Below are 16321 nucleotides of genomic sequence, written 5' to 3' on the forward strand. Positions count from 1 at the left end.
TTCTGTGCCAGGAGTGTCCCAGGGTATATATACCAGCAGTGCTCCCAAATTCCAAAGTGTTACTTTCCTTTCCCAGGTGGACTGTATATGTTCTTTCAAATGCGTACAACTCCGTTTTAATAGGGATCCCTAGAGAACAACCACCTTCCAGCATGTGAGATGATTAAGTCTCCAGAACACTTTTTATACACTTTACTCAAAGTAGGAGGAGTGAAGGCTGTAACATTCTTAATAAGGAGGAGGAGTATAGGCTGTGACATGGCCAGACAGCCAGCCTCCTGACTAGATCATATTATTACAATGGGACCGTCCTGTTTGAATGATTACTGTGATGAATAAACAGAGAGTAAACAAGTCTCACCGACACCCTGGTCAGAACAAAAGCCATTGATTGATGTGCTAAAGGTTTGATTAAATCGACACAGACCACACCCAGCTAGATCAGTTGTCAGGGCAATCAACATACAATTTGAGAGAAATATGACACAAATGAAACAATATTTCCCACTACAATGTCATTGACAGAATATTCTGTATCTGGTCCACCAGCACAATAACCTGATACCAACCAATACACAGTACTGATGTCATAGTAATGATGTCATAGATGACAGACATACTGTATACACACATTGATGACATCATGAAAACATGTTTCTCTTCTATGCTGTAGCTTGATAGTAATCATTGCTACAGAGTGTTCGTTCAGTAACAGGCTTCTCCGGCGTCGCTTTAGTAAACAGAAAATACATTTTCAGGTGGGATGCAATTTACAAACAAATCAGAACTCTATAAAGACAATTGATCAGCTTGTGTTCCAGTTCCAATTCTGTCTACTAATTTCTTTGTTTCATCACTTCCAATTGTATTTGTTCATTCTTCATCCTGATTGGATGAAACTGGTATCCTGACCTGGAAATGTGCTCTCTTGTTTGCTTAAAAGCTGGATAGAGCCCTGTATATATATATAGAGCTATTTAACACACTTATTTAAACAAAAACATATCACTTACAGCACCTTTAACGTACAAGAACAAAAAACTAAAATTGTTCATATACAAAGAATAGAATAAAAACATGAATTAATGTATGTACAAGGAATTATGACGAGCACCGTTACTCAAAGTTAGCTCCGGGGACCACCAGGGGTCCCTTATTCGTTCCATTTGTACACTCAGAGTTAAATTATCACTGAGGATTTAAGTAAGTAAAAACAAATACAAATACTATCAAGTGGGGCCCCGTGGCCTAATGCATATCAAACTGGAGATCCTTGAAATAAAAAAAAGATATATTATTATTAATCTAGGATCATAGGTAAAGGTATAGGTATAATATAAAAATATATAATCTGTACATTGAAACTGTAGAAACAAAACGCCAGGTAAACAAATGAGCCTAGCATCTGTCTAAATTACATTTCAAACCTTTGCATAAGACTGCATGGTCGTCAAGGCTAGGTCAAGTGCTACGGGCTGAGGTGGGGTCTGAAGAGGTGAGTCTTCAGATTACGGCGGACAATTGGGAGTGAGTTTGCAGTTCTGACTGCAACGGGGAGTTTGTTCCACAGTTTGGGAGCAAGAAGGGAGAAGAGTGGGACGTGTGGAGTTTTAGGGAAGAGTGAGTGTTTTAGGGAAGGTTCAGACAGCGGGAGGGAGGGGTTTGTAGATCAAACTGGAGATCCTGAAATCTCGGGGGTCTTGGGCTGGATGAGCGCCAGCTCACCCTTCACGTAGTTAACGTAGGTGTTTACCTCTGCCAGCCGATGTCCCGTCCGTTTCACTTCCTCGTCCCGTATCCCCTCCAGGAACTCCACCAACCACTCCCTGATGCGTGTCGTTAGCTCTTCCTCCCGCTTGTTGATTTTCAGCAGGCGGTTGTCGTGCCAAGCTTCCATCGCGGCGACCACGGTCTCCTTCTTTTTGAACAGCATTCTCACGTCGATAGGCAGGTCCTTGAGCTCGTTGGCTTGTACCTTCCGCACGGTCTCCACAACGTTCTTCGTGAGCTCTTCGTTGGCCTTCTTCTCTTCCTCGCGGACCAGCTCGAATATCCCCTGAGCCGTTTCGGTGAAGTTGTCGACCATTTCCCCTATTCTCCTCCCGAGTTCTTTGATGAGGGTCGCCAGCTGGTCCACCAGCTGCATCTCCAGGGTCATGAGGCTGTCAAAGAAGAGTTTCAGCTCGTCGTTGTACTGCAGCCGCTGGTCTTCCAGTTCACGATCGTCTGTCACCTCGTGCATCTCCAGCATCCTTTTTTTCCTCCTCAGCTCAAAATCGGTGACCACCTGACCCGCGACCTGCTGGTTGTCCGCCACGGCTGCTTTCAAGCACACGTAGAAGGCCTGGATCTCGGCCTCTCTCTGCTCCTGCTCGTGCAGGCCCGTGTCGAAAATCTGCGTACACTGGTCGTGGATGACAAACTTAAACGTTTGAAGAATGCCGGCCATTCCGGGCGCTTCGGTCCATTTTTGTGCCTCTTCGTCATCCTCGATTATGCTGTCGTACAAGTAGTGGTCGTTCAGGTACTCTACGAAGGCATCCCTGTGCAGCTGCACCGGGTCCACCAGGCTCTTTTCGTATAGGATTTCTTTGTCTCTGAGCATCGAAACAATTAAATCATATTCGCCAATGGCTTTTACTGCCTCCTCTGACACCCTATCGATTAGCCTGTAGTCCAGGTAGGACAAGGTTGGCAGCCTGGAAGCAATGACATTTTTGTAGTCTAGTGTGTCACAGACCAGGTTTCCAGCTAGATTGAGACAGTGCAGATCCTTGAACTGTCGGAGATATTCCACATTTTCTAAATCCTTCACCTGGTTCATTCCAATGGAGAATATTTGGAGGTTCTTGAGCGAGTCCATGTTCTCGAGGACCGAGAGCTTGTTGCTGTACAGACTCAGGTCTTCCAGCCTAACCTGAGATTCCAAACCTTCAATCCTCTCTATGTCGTTGAACGACAGGTCGAGGCATCTCAGATTGGTGAGACATTCCAGTCCCTCTATCTTCCCGATGTTGTTGCTGTTGAGCTGGAGTTTGGTCAGGGATCTGAACTGCTGCAAACCTTCGATCTTCGGAATGAACCTGTATTCCAGGCGTAGCTGAACGACTTCGTGGAATGGTATGGCTATGTGTGCGCCCTCTTTAGGCTTCTGTGACTGTATAGCGTCCGTCAGAAGCTTGTCGTCAATGACATTGATCGGGTCGTCTTTGCCCAGGTCTTCCTCTTCTTCTTCACCCACGGAAGACATCCTAGAATGAAAAGCTCAAATGCAAAAGAACTCACCCGTCCAACTACCCGTGGCGAATATTCATGGTGGAGAAAGCGGCTCAATTAATGTGCCTTACTGTGTTTGGTGACGTCCGTACATACGTCACAGGTTTTGTTGGCCAATCAGGTAAGCTGGTTCAGGCCAATACAGGCCAATACAACACCTCGTTATGAAGTGATATATATATGTTACAGGACGATTGAATAACCAGGACGATTGAAGAAGGAGCGCTTGTTTTCAGGCAATTCTGTAAAACCAACGCTAGAGGGCAATGCAAGCCAGACTAGAGGGAGGGAGGGTGTGTGTGTGTGTGTGTGTGTGTGTGTGTTTTTGTAACGTAGTTTAAAAAGTTAGCACCTTAATTATATCGATGGACATGTATTACAACCTAATCGCAAAAGGAACATCTTTGACTAGATAATTAACTTTCAAAGCTTTAATTAATCACCGCAGCAATCACGATAACGAACACGCATTGTTTTAGTTTCTCCCTGAGACACACACACACACACGCACACACACACACACACACACACACAGTGATCCATGAAAAGAACTATTCTGTCCCTATCGGTTTACAACTCGGACGGCGCTGTGTCGACTATCAGAGCATCGGCCGGTCAGCGCGGGCACTCGCGCCTCCTCGGCCTCAAGCTCTGCTGAGTCGGCGCGCCTCCGTCATGGACAATAACTATTATCACGTGCGTGTGAACGCGTGTTCAGCGTTCCCCTAGCGTAGCTTCCTGGTTGTTATGTGGGGGGAACAACAACAGACAGGTCCGCGTCACATCAAAGCCCCGCCTGGCCCCGAAGCCCCGTGCCTAAAAACGAGCGCTCTGTCTTCAATCGTCCTGGTTATTCAATCGTCCTGTGACATATATATCGACCCTGTCGGATGGGAAACTTGTATAAAGCTGTTACTTTTAACCAAAAGGGAAAAAATAACCTAACCCTAACTTGAAAATTGGCTAGCATGTAATCATGCATTTAGTGTTTGCATATGCATACACGTTGCTGTACAAATAAATACCTTAAAATAAGACAGTGCTTCACCTCTTCAACTCATCAAGCACTTTTATTGTGCCAGATGATAATAAATAATAATACTGTAGGTATAGCCTATGTATAAAATTATTTATTTTTATATTTTTTATACAAGATACAAGATGTTTTGCAGTCAATACAGAAAGTCGTTTTGTGCTAAAGCAACAATCTGAATAGCTGTGGTGTAACTGGACCAATTGATCCACAGAAGAAAATAAAACACTTTAACCACTTGAAGTCATATTGTGTAGCATCCATTTTCGTAGTCTTTTTGGTGACACCTCTACCTCTGGTACTGTAGCTCTGTTGGAACTGTGATTCACAGAATTCAGTTAAAAAAAGAAGGGAAAAAAGGAAAGAAAAACAACACAGAAGAAGTAGGCCCTACCGTTCCATAACAAACGCTGCAGGTTCCCTAGTGCCGAGATTGCCGGGGGCAGACACTCGTGAATAAAAACAACAAAACAGTGAAAGAGTATAACAAAAATAACGTTTGTTTAATTGGAAAAAGTTACACTGTATGACTTCAAGCCCTATATACTTCATCATCATGATGACCAGTGAAAATAGCCGATGTACATGCTCAAAGCTGAATCTTTGGAAATGTTTTGAAGATTTTCACTTGCCATGCCCAAAACAGGGACAGGCCAGGTAGAAACTAAAAGTGGTTAACGGTGGTTCTACTTTATCCGCTAAATATTTTTTTAAAGACTTTCTAAAGCTTGGTTTATGAACAGCTTCTACTGTAGAGGCAGCATACATGCATGAAGTGCCCACACAGTACATGATTATACAGTCTATATAAATGCACTTCAGTATCATAGGCTCCCAGTCATCATGCAACACAGTTATGCAAGACATACATGAATAATAACCACTTGTATTCAACAAGACATGCAGGGGCTGTTTATTCTGATCGCATCTGAGTCATATGATATATGATGACCAGAATGACATAACCAGTGTTGCCAGATTCTGTGAGAGAAACAAGCAACCAGGTCTTGGAAAGCCAGCCCAAAATAAGCGACTATGGGCCACATGAGCACTTTAACATATACATCAGCGATTTGAAAATAGCAGATCTACAAGCTCACAAGCTTGTAGATTGGCTATTTTCAAATCAAATCTTGCGGGGAAATTATAATAAGCAGATCTGGCAACTCTGGACATAACATATATATATCTATATATCTATATATATAGAGAGAGATATATACATATGCGCCCCTGCTGTAATGCTAAAAATGATAATATTGTAGTGTTATTTCAACAGGTTGAAAGAGCAAGGAAGGGAGCTCTTTGCATGATGACAACATTCAGCATTCCTACTTCATAATTTCATAATTGACTGGCCTACAGAATGGAAGGTATAGGCATTGTGGTGATTAACAGGATACATACATACATACAGGTACAGTAATAGTCGGTACATTGTCTAGAGTAAAGTGACTTCATGCTCGATACGTTAACACAAGTTCATTCCATTCATTTGGATTTTTCTGTGAAACAAGGGGGTCCAGCTGCTCGTTTCGTTTGGGAGAAACCTTTCGCTCTCTCTGTGCCATATCAAATAGTGCCCACACTTCCTCTTTGTAACGTAGTTTAAAAAGTTAGCACCTTAATTATATCGATGGACATGTATTACAACCTAATCGCAAAAGGAACATCTTTGACTAGATAATTAACTTTCAAAGCTTTAATTAATCACCGCAGCAATCACGATAACGAAGGCGTTTCAGAACTTCTCGCCTTTTGGACCTGCATTTTCAAAATGCGATCGTTTACAAAGGCAGTGCACTAAAGCTTCTGAAACGTATTGCGTATTGTGCGAATGTTCCTTTTGTGATTATGGATGTTTAAGAATCGGCATGAATCTAAAGTCTGATTTATACTGAAAATCTACAAGCTCACGTGTTGCATAGCGACGCGGTGTGAGCTTGCAGCTCTGCTAACTATAAATTAGGCATTTAGTCCCGTGAGTTTAACGTGCCAATCATTTGGTCTTACAGCAGACATGACACTTTTAAGAAAAAGTACAAATCAATTTAAAATGATGGCATAACACTACATAGTGCACGTAAAATACCTTCATAGCATACATACTGTACATCATTTGCATTTGTTACACACATTTATATCCTCCTGACCCTAACAAAGACAAAGGTGCTGTTACTGAGGCATGGAAAGCCTGCTTAATGTGGTGGCAGGTATAGTTTCCTCCTATCTCGCAGCAATACAACTAAAATTCCACAAAAAGGAAAAAATATATACAGTATTTGCTCATGACTCTTGGTAAGAGTATGACAAAGTTACTGAAGTATGTGTTCTGCTCAACGAGCAAAAGACTAAAGCTATGTCTACACACCAGGGGCACACAGTGGTGTAAAGTAACTAAGTACATTTACTCAAGTACTGTACTTAAGTACAATTTTGAGGTACTTTTACTTTACTGGAGTATTTCCAGTTTTCAGTACTTTTACTTCTACTCCACTGCATCTCGGAGGCAAATATTGTACTTTTACTCCACTACAATTATTTGAACACTTTAGTTACTAGTTACTTTGCAGATATAAAGTATTACATTATAAAACATACATTAACCACTTTAGCCCTATTTTATACATAGGCTATTTGAAAATAGCCGATCTACAATCTACAAGCTCACAACGCGTCGCGGTGCGATGCGTTGTGAGCTTGTAGATCTGCTATTTTCAAACATTTTAGAACTTTTACTTTACTGGTACCAATACTTTTGTACTGGTACCAATACTTTTGTACTTTTACTCAAGTAAATTTCAAAATCCGGACTGGCGGGGGGGTCCTTCAAATATATGAAGCATCATATTACAAAAATATTATAAAAATCCACATGCTTCTTTTGTAAAGAAAACATACACAACAAACCAACCAAAGACATCGCGACCAAAACACACAAAATCTAAATAAAATGATGGGTATAAAATATAGGCTTTATAGCCACATACTATTCATGTTCTTTGGGGATGTACTTTGATGACAAAAGATGTATTTTCAGGCAAAATGACGCACCAAAAAAAACCGCCCCCTGGTGTGTAAAGGACCTTAAAAGGAAATCTTCTTAAAAATAAAAAAGAATATATTCATAAATAAACAGGGGTTTCTTATTTTTTTTACACTTGTTCAGGGTTTGAACATCATTTACAGCAGCGGTTCCCAAACTGGGGGTCGGGAGCCAAATAATTATTTTGGGGGGTCCCCAGATGATTATCTTAATATGCAACATTGTTTTCTCACTCAACAGTAAACAAACCAACATACAGTATAAGTGTGTACAGGCTATCATTTCTAAAGTTACAATTTAAGGACTTTTAAGACCTTTTTAATACCAATTAAATTGGCCAAATTGTCGAATATTACCTAAGAAAGAGGCAACCATTGTGAAAATACCGATCTACAAGCTCACAACGCCTCGCAGTGCGAGGCGTTGTGAGCTTGTAGATCGGCTATTTTCACAATATTTATCTGTGGAACCGAGTCAAACTAAATGTAATGCCTACAATTCCAAGTGCTTGTCAGGGTGGGGGGTCCCCGGTACTAATATGATTATTTTGGGGGGTCGCGGCCTGAAAACGTTTGGGAAGCCTTGATTTACTGCATGACGAGGTGGTGATGATCAGGAGCTGATGTGAGGGCGTCTGCGTTTGCTGGGACTTTGCGACGACGGGTCGACCTTCAGCTCGCTGTAATGCATCTGAAATAACAGCAGAACACACAGTCAGTCAGTCAGTCAGTCAAACAGCCAGAAAGAAACAGACGCATAACTGGACAGATGTTGCCAGATTTTGTGAGAGAAATAAGCAACCAGGTCTATGAAAACAACCCCAAAAGAAGCGACTAGGCCACATGAGCACTTTAAACCTATATACATCGGCTATGTCTTTGGACAAATACATATTATTTTGGGGGGTCCTTGACATGAAAATGTTTGAGAATCACTGGTTTAAACAATATTAAGAAACAAGCCCAAAAAAACGCAACCCGCAACTATTAATATTTACAAGCTACTTTACAGAAAAACAAGCCCAAAGTCGCTTATAATTAGCGGAAATGGCAACCCTGATAACTAGGGCTGCAAAAAAATATTTATTTTAAATATATAAATTAATATTATATAATATAATAATATATAATATTTATATACCCACGAATCAACGCAAACAATCTAATAGATTATTTTTTATAATAAACTAAATTGATTAGTCTGATCAGCCACTTGAGAGCTATTTTATACTTTGTCGTACAATGGTGTCCCATTTACAATTTAAGCACTTAGCAGACAAGTGCTCTTAATCCAGAGCGATTTACAGTAATCAAGGTAAACACAAGGTAATACATCAAATGCACAGACAGTGTAGTGCCTCAGTAATCTATAGGATCACAGGTAAACCAAGAACCTATGATCCTAGATTGCGTAGTATTTACACACGTATACGTACCATCTGAACGTCCGAGGGCACTCTGGAGAAGAAGTTGAGAAGCTCATTGGTGTCAATCAGATATGGGTCACGCAATTTCTTCGTGAATTTATTCACGCCTATAAGAAAAAAGTCATATGGTTCAGGAACAATGAGGTTTTGTCTGATCTAAACGGAGAGCGTGCGTGCGTGCGTGCGTGCGTGCGTGTGTGTGTGTGTGTGTGCGTGTGCGTGCGTGCGTGTCAGGCTTAAGACTTACCCCATGCAAGCACAAGGTATCTCAGAGGAATGAAGTAAAGCAGAACTGTAGCCACACACAGGGAAATGATGGCCAGCCAACTTATGAAAGGCACTGTCCAGTTCACTGTGCTGCAGCCGCAAGACAGAGAGCACACACATGTTACTTTAGAAAACAAAAACAAAAGGCAAATCTTGGCTACTTTACACTGGGCTCCCTGTTTCATTTGGGACCAGCCTATCTCATGGACTCATTAAAAATATAGCCTAATAGGCACCCGAGAGTACGTCTTAGATGTTCTTCGGCAGGTCTACTAGAGATTACAGTTAGCACCTTGATGTTGCTGCAATTTTCTCTGACACGGCATGTCTATGGAGTGTTCCAGCCAGGTCTCCATGTTGGCTCTGCCACGACGCTAGCCATCTATGACAGGTCAGTGTGTGTGCTCAAGTTTCCTGTTTTTAAACAATATAGGGGGCATCCGGATTTGAACCGGGGACCTCTTGATCTGCAGTCAAATGCTCTACCACTGAGCTATACCCCCACACTACATGCTGGTCAGAAAACACATCTATGTCCCTTTGTTCAAGGCTAGGTCAACAGTAGATCCTCACTCTGCCTTCCTCTATTTGCATATCAATGTGTGTGTGTGTGTGTGTGTGTGTGTGTGTGTGTGTGTGTGTGTGTGTGTGTGTGTGTGTGTGTGTGTGTGTGTGTGTGTGTGTGTGTGTGTGTGTGTGTGTGTGTGTCCATCTTGCTTCTTGTTTTCAAAGCACTACATGATGGTATGGGACCAGCCTATCTCATGGACTCATTAAAAATATAGCCTAATAGGCACCCGAGAGTACGTCTTAGATGTTCTTCGGCAGGTCTACTAGAGATTACAGTTAAAAAGAAAATTGGTGATGCTGCGTTCATCAGTTACGCCCCCTAATCTGTGGAACACATTACTTCAAGAAATCAGGGAGGCATCGAGCACAGTCAACATCTTGAAAACCCACCTTTTTAACTTAGCTTTAACTAGCATCTTATGAGATGTATTGCTCAGCACCTTGATGTTGCTGCAATTTTTGTTGTTGTTTTTAATCTGATTTGGATTTTTGTCTGTTTGTTTCTAATCTGTTTTGCTGTATTGTACAGCACTTTGAGTTGCATTTCTATGTATGAAAAGTGCTCAAATAAATAAAGCTCAATAGCATTATCATCAAATGAATATAAACATGAAATATGAACCGAGCTGAAATCTTTCATATTGAACTGTGATGTTAGTGAAACAGCTCACTTCTTGATCCTCTCTCCGTAAGACGCCACATCATCCAGAGCACTCTGTACGCTGACAAACACGTCCTGGATGGCGTACAGTTTGTCCATCAGTCCCTTGCGCTCCGAGTCCTGGCAAAACAAACACGTTTTTCAAAGTTTTTGCCATCCAACAGAGCAGTGATTCTCAACCTTGTGGCATAAAAGAAATCCACTTCAAAAGGTATTGTTGTTTAGTCTCTGGGACCCTAATAATGTAATAACAGCACCAGAACCAGTTACAGACCCATAAGGGTCCATTTGGTTCCTATAATATTAATTATTTAGCTGGGGAACCCCCTTCAAGGACCCCTTGGGAGTTCCCGGACCTCATGTTGAGAACCAGCGTGTTTGGGTCATCTCTACTAAGGGTGGTTCTCAACCTTTTCAGGCTGCGACCCCCCAAAATAATCACATTTGAACTGGGGGCCCCCAACCCTGACAAGCACTTGGACTTGTAGGAGTTAAGCCTTACATTTAGTTTGACTCGGTTGTGAGCTTGTGTATCGGCTATTTTCACAGTAGTTTCCTCTTTCTTATAGCCTATTATTTGACAATTTGGCCAATGTTTGAACAGTTTTTATAATATAGTTTGTTGATTACTTTTGATGCAGTAATGGTATTTATTTTTTGTTATTAAAAAGGTCTTAAAAGTCCTTAGAATTGTCACTTTACTGTCATCTGGGGACCCCCCCCAAAATCATGTGGGGACCGGCCTCGGGGTCCCGACCCACAGGTTGAGAACCACTGTTGTAACGTACCTTGTCGTCTTTGTCATCGTCCTCGTCTTCCCAGTCAAACATCACCTCCATCGACTGCAGAGGGACATAATATCGATGTGTCACAATTACTATGATTATGCGTGGCTAAATCACTAAAGTGCTTTACATCTTTCATTACAGACAGAGCAGCATAAGGTGTGTTTCTTCTCACCAGGTCTCCTTGGTCCCTACAGGTGAACAGGTAGTTCCATGTGAACATCAGCACCAAGGCCAGAGGCAGCATGTACAGCTCAAAGTTCCACACCACCACCACAAACAGCTGGACCGTAACACAGGAGGGAGAAAACGTTAAACAACACACCTCTCTTTTGGTCTGCTCCAAACATACACTGTCTGCAGTCCCTGTTAAGTGAACCATCATCCGCATGAAAATACAGTTTGATTAGCTCACATTAATGGTATTATTGATTATGCTTTAACTTTCCAGTCCATCATGGCTATCAAGACATACAGTACACCAGTGTTGATTTTGACAGCAAATTTTGATTTCGTTTTAGTCATAGTCTTTTGAATAAAATTCTATTTAATTTAGTCAAATTTTAGTCATCCTAAAAGTTTTAGTTTTTGACTAGTTTTAGTCGACTAAATATCATAAGATTATAGTCGACTAAATCTACAGTTGATTTAGTCGACTAAAATGTATTTTGGCGTGCCTTGATGGTGTCGTAATGGCTGCGACGCATTGTGAGCTTGTAGATCGGCTATTTTCAGAGCGCAACACCCGAGCGCAACCAAGCATAAAATGACTTGTCTTTTAGTTCTACTGGATCTCTTCTCCACTCGTTTGTCAATACATTTCGTCTTAGTTTTAGTCAGCATAGCTTAGTTTTTATTTATTTTGTATTTAGTTTTCGTCAGTGAAAAAAGGTAGTCTACGAACATTTTTCGTCATAGTTTTAGTCAACGAAATCAACACTGCAGTACATTTTCTCTGACACGGCATGTCTGTGGAGCTTACCAGCCAGGTCTCCATGTTGGCTCTGCCATCTATGACAGGTCAGTGTGTGTGCTCAAGTTTCCTGTTTTCAAACAATATAGGGGGCATCCGGATTTGAACCGGGGACCTCTTGATCTGCAGTCAAATGCTCTACCACTGAGCTATACCCCCACACTACATGCTGGTCAGGAAACACATCTATGTCCCTTTGTTCAAGGCTAGGTCAACAGTAGATCCTCACTCTGCCTTCCTCTATTTGCATATCAATGCGTGTGTGTGTGTGTGTGTGTGTGTGTGTGTGTGTGTGTGTGTGTGTGTGTGTGTGTGTGTGTGTGTGTGTGTGTGTGTGTGTGTGTGTGTGTGTGTGTGTGTGTGTGTGCGTGTGTCTGTGTGTGTGTGTGTCCTTCATACCACAAAGGAAGCGATGCTCCGCTGCGCTGACTCCCACTCCAAGCAGCTGTTAATGTACGTCCCGTTGTTGATCAGGACCATGATGCATTTCTTCACACGGTTGTAGTTCTGCCGGAGCAGCTGAAACGTAGACACCATGATTATTGTGCCAGTATTTTTCTTATTATCGTTATTAACATCATATTCTTTTTCTTTTTTATTTTTACCCCTTTTTCTCCCCAATTTAGTCATTATGCCAAATGATTCCTCCTCCCCACGCACATTTGTGTGTTGTCACTGCTGTCGTATCCTACTGGCTCACCTGCCAGTGAGGAGCCCCCACCGGAAGGACGTAGAGCCTTCGTCCTACCCCCCCCCCCCCCCAGCCCGTAGGAGACAAATATCACCCTCCCCTCCCTCCCCACACAGTGTTTGTCTAGACGCTCGACAAAGCCCGGTGGATTTCAACCACCAGACTCTGCAATGGTGGGGCAGCTACTTAACCGCTATGCGAACACCCGAGCGCCCATTATCATCATATTCTTAATATCATATTCTTAATATGAATTATTAACATAAGAATACATACTTGTTTGGAGACTTTTGGTTCTTCTTCAAGGTACTTTTGTTCTGCAGGGGCCAAAGTATTCAGAGCAGCTTTGACCTGAAAGAGAGAAAAATAGACCCTTAAGCTCTCTATTTTATACTTCCAAAAACTTTTCAAAATGTGGTCACGCCAGGTGTGAAGCAGATCTTTATCACGGCGCAATTACACACAAAGTCACAGTGAAGACACCAATAGGCACAAATTCTTACTGTGCTTGACATTGGTCCTGTAGACGTGAAAGTTAAAATGTTCCAACTTGAGCAAAGAAAATTCGCGAGTAAACGTGACTAATCTTGTGCGAGTGACTTTACGTCTGTTGTGAACTTGTGTACGTCGTAGTATACAGGTACAGAAGTACACTCACAGTGTTGTAGATGACTTCAGTCTCTAGGTAGATGACTCCCTTCGTTGGACCAGTAAGGTCCTTATTCTTCAACACATACGCCTTCTCCGCTCCAGGACGCATCTGAATGACAATATGATATATTCTCAAAATGACATCAAATTATTGTCCTTTTGTAAACAGGTTTAAGCAAATACATGCTAAATTAATTCTCTCACAGATATACACACTATACACATACAGATATAACATACACATACATACTGTGTAAACACATACACATACTTGTAATAAGGGAATGGCCAATTTTCCCAGGAAATCTGCACTTCGGTCTCTGTCCTCGTCATAAACGGTCACCTCCAGCACAGAGTGGATGTCTTTTACATTACTGATGGAGGAGGAAGAGGAGGTCAGTGACTGTACATATAAACCTATGGATGTCTTTTACATTACTGATTGAGGAGGAAGAGGAGGTCAGTGACTGTATATATAAACCTACTGTATGGATGTATTTTACATTACTGATGGAGGAGGAAGAGGTCAATGACTGTACTTATTACATGGCTTGGTCTGAGACCGGTCTGAGAGCTGTGCAACTCGTCTAAACAGTCCGACGAGAGGCAAACAGCAGTACACAACAATGGCGGCCGCAATTTCTCAAGGAGAAATTGCTTCCTGTCGCTCCTATTTACATGCGACACCCACTGGATGTGGATCCCGCCCCCTTTTCTTCATTGGCTGTTGATTTGATTGATTGATTGATGTACTTTTATTTAGTAAGACATGAGAATAACAGTACATGGAAGTACAAATTCACATTTGAATCAGTACGCAGTGGCCGCGCCCCTGCTGTCCAGGCTCTGAGTCTCCCAGACTACTTCTCCACTAGTCACTAACATTTTTGTCTAGTTTTATTTGTTGACGAAATTGTCAATATATTTAGTCATAGTTTTAGTGATCTTAGCTTAGTTTTTATTTAGTTTTCGTAAAGTGAAAAAAGGTAACACTGCACTCACAAGGTGAAGACTTTGTTCCACTCTGGGCTGAGGTTCTTGTAAACGGTGTGTGTCTGCAATCTGTCGTTGTTCAGCTCCAGAACACAGAACGGGTCACTTTTACCTGCAACAACCAACAACAAAAAGACACACAAAAGGATGCATGAAAGTGAATTAAAATGCATCCCAGTTGAAGGTGGAATAAAAGAAAATCTGAAAAAAAAAAGTCCATTAACAAATTGCTATTGTCAGGCATTGTGAACATGTTTCTGTTATTAAACAAGTATGGGGGTGTAAAAAATAAGCATTGTGTGTACTGTACCATTGACATCAGCAGCCATCAAGCCCTCAGCTCTCATCACCTTGATCTGCACCATCCCCACATCCCTCCACTTAGACAGAGACCTCCACACTCCCTGTCAAAACAACACACAATTCAATTCAATTCAATTCAAAGGGCTTTATTGGCATGAGAAAACATACGTTTACATTGCCAAAGCAGAAAGCACAATACAACAATACAGCAATACAATCAAAACTAAAAATATGTACATTTGAAAGTCAGAATCTTCAATAGATCAATTTCTATGTACCAAGATCACTGGGTGCAGGTATAGTGCAGGAATATACACAATGATTAGTCTTTAGGGTGGTTGTGTTCCGTTTGATATCCTTCTCCTATCACAGCAACTCATGAATCTTGCTGCTGTGTTTGCACATTGTTGTACTTCGCCCAGCAGATATGGGAGTTTTTTGTCATTGGTCATGTTTTCAAAATCTCCGTGTGTGGTTGTAATCTGTGGGAAGTATGTGTCTCTGATGTCTTGGTACAATGGACAGACGGTTAGGAAGTGTAGCTCGGTTTCCACTTCATTTTGTGTGCAGTGGGTGCATAGTCTGTCTTCTCTCGGGATACAGGTCTACCTGTGACGACCTTTCTCGATCGCAAGACTGTGCTCACTGAGTCTGTACCTAGTTAAGATATTTCTTTGTTTTGGGTCGGTCACGGTGCTCAGGTATTCTGCCACTGCGTATTCTCTGTTTAGGGCCAGATAGCATTTAAGTTTACTCTGCTTTTGTGTTGCTTCTTTCCAATGTGTCAGGTAGTTTTCCTTTAGCTGTTTTATAATTTGGTTTAGTCCAATGGGTTTTCTATCTCGTGGCTCTGTTTGTGTTTGTGCCCGGAGTTCCAGGGCCAGCTGGCTGAGGGGGCATCTCTCTAGAGTTTCGCTGTGTGTGAGTGCCTTGTTATGGAGTGCATCTAGGTCGCTTTCTTTTAGGTGGTTGTAGAACTTAAGTGCTCTCTTTTTTATTTTGATTATGAGTAGGTATCGTCCTAATTCTGCCCTGCATGCATTATTTGGTGTTTTTCGCTGGGTACAGAGAATGGATTTGCAGAATTCTGTGTGTAGGGTCTCGGTTTGGTGTTTATCCCATTTTTCAAGGTCATGGTTTGCTAATGGTCCCCAGATCTCACAACCATAGAGGGAAATTGGTTCTATCAAAGAGTCCAGTATTTTAAGCCAGGTTTTAATTGGGATGTCTATTTTGATGTTTCTTTTGATAGCATAGAATAGCCTTCTTGCCTTGTCTCTCAGGTCCTTTACAGCTTGGTTGTAGTTCCCTGTGCTGCTGATGTTTAGGCCAAGGTAGGTATAGTTTTTTGTTTGTTCTAGTGGGGTTGTATTTAGGAAAATGTTATGGTTTTGGCGGCTGGATCTTTGAAATATCATGATTATAATCTTAGTTAGGTTCACTGTCAGGGAGAATTTGTGTAGGAGATCAAGTTTCTGCCAACACACACACACACACACACACACACACACACACACACACACACACACACACACACACACACACACACACACACACACACACACACACACACACACACACACACACACACACACACACACACACACACACACACACATTGATATGCAAATAGAGGAAGGCGGAGA

General features: G+C 41.8%; 1 protein-coding gene across 7 annotated transcripts in view; it reads right to left on the reverse strand.

The window, feature by feature from the left end:
• Positions 1–7805: 7805 nt before the first annotated feature.
• The window catches only part of LOC308078121 (multiple C2 and transmembrane domain-containing protein 1-like), a 47353-nt gene continuing 38837 nt past the window's right edge, over positions 7806–16321 (reverse strand). For all 7 annotated transcript variants that reach the window (XM_080419210.1, XM_080419212.1, XM_080419211.1 and 4 more), the window contains 12 exons: positions 14683–14776; positions 14382–14484; positions 13651–13753; positions 13387–13488; positions 13005–13079; positions 12437–12556; positions 11240–11347; positions 11068–11121; positions 10290–10399; positions 9029–9138; positions 8791–8888; positions 7806–8045 (listed from right to left, as the gene is read on the reverse strand). In XM_080419210.1, the coding sequence (XP_080275336.1) occupies positions 7968–8045; positions 8791–8888; positions 9029–9138; positions 10290–10399; positions 11068–11121; positions 11240–11347; positions 12437–12556; positions 13005–13079; positions 13387–13488; positions 13651–13753; positions 14382–14484; positions 14683–14776 (1155 nt within the window). In that variant the 3' untranslated portion in view covers positions 7806–7967. The remainder of the gene's footprint in view (positions 8046–8790; positions 8889–9028; positions 9139–10289; positions 10400–11067; positions 11122–11239; positions 11348–12436; positions 12557–13004; positions 13080–13386; positions 13489–13650; positions 13754–14381; positions 14485–14682; positions 14777–16321) is intronic.

Source organism: Gymnoscopelus braueri (genome assembly GCF_963280865.1).
Source record: "Gymnoscopelus braueri genome assembly, chromosome: 22".
Classification (NCBI taxonomy): domain Eukaryota; kingdom Metazoa; phylum Chordata; class Actinopteri; order Myctophiformes; family Myctophidae; genus Gymnoscopelus; species Gymnoscopelus braueri.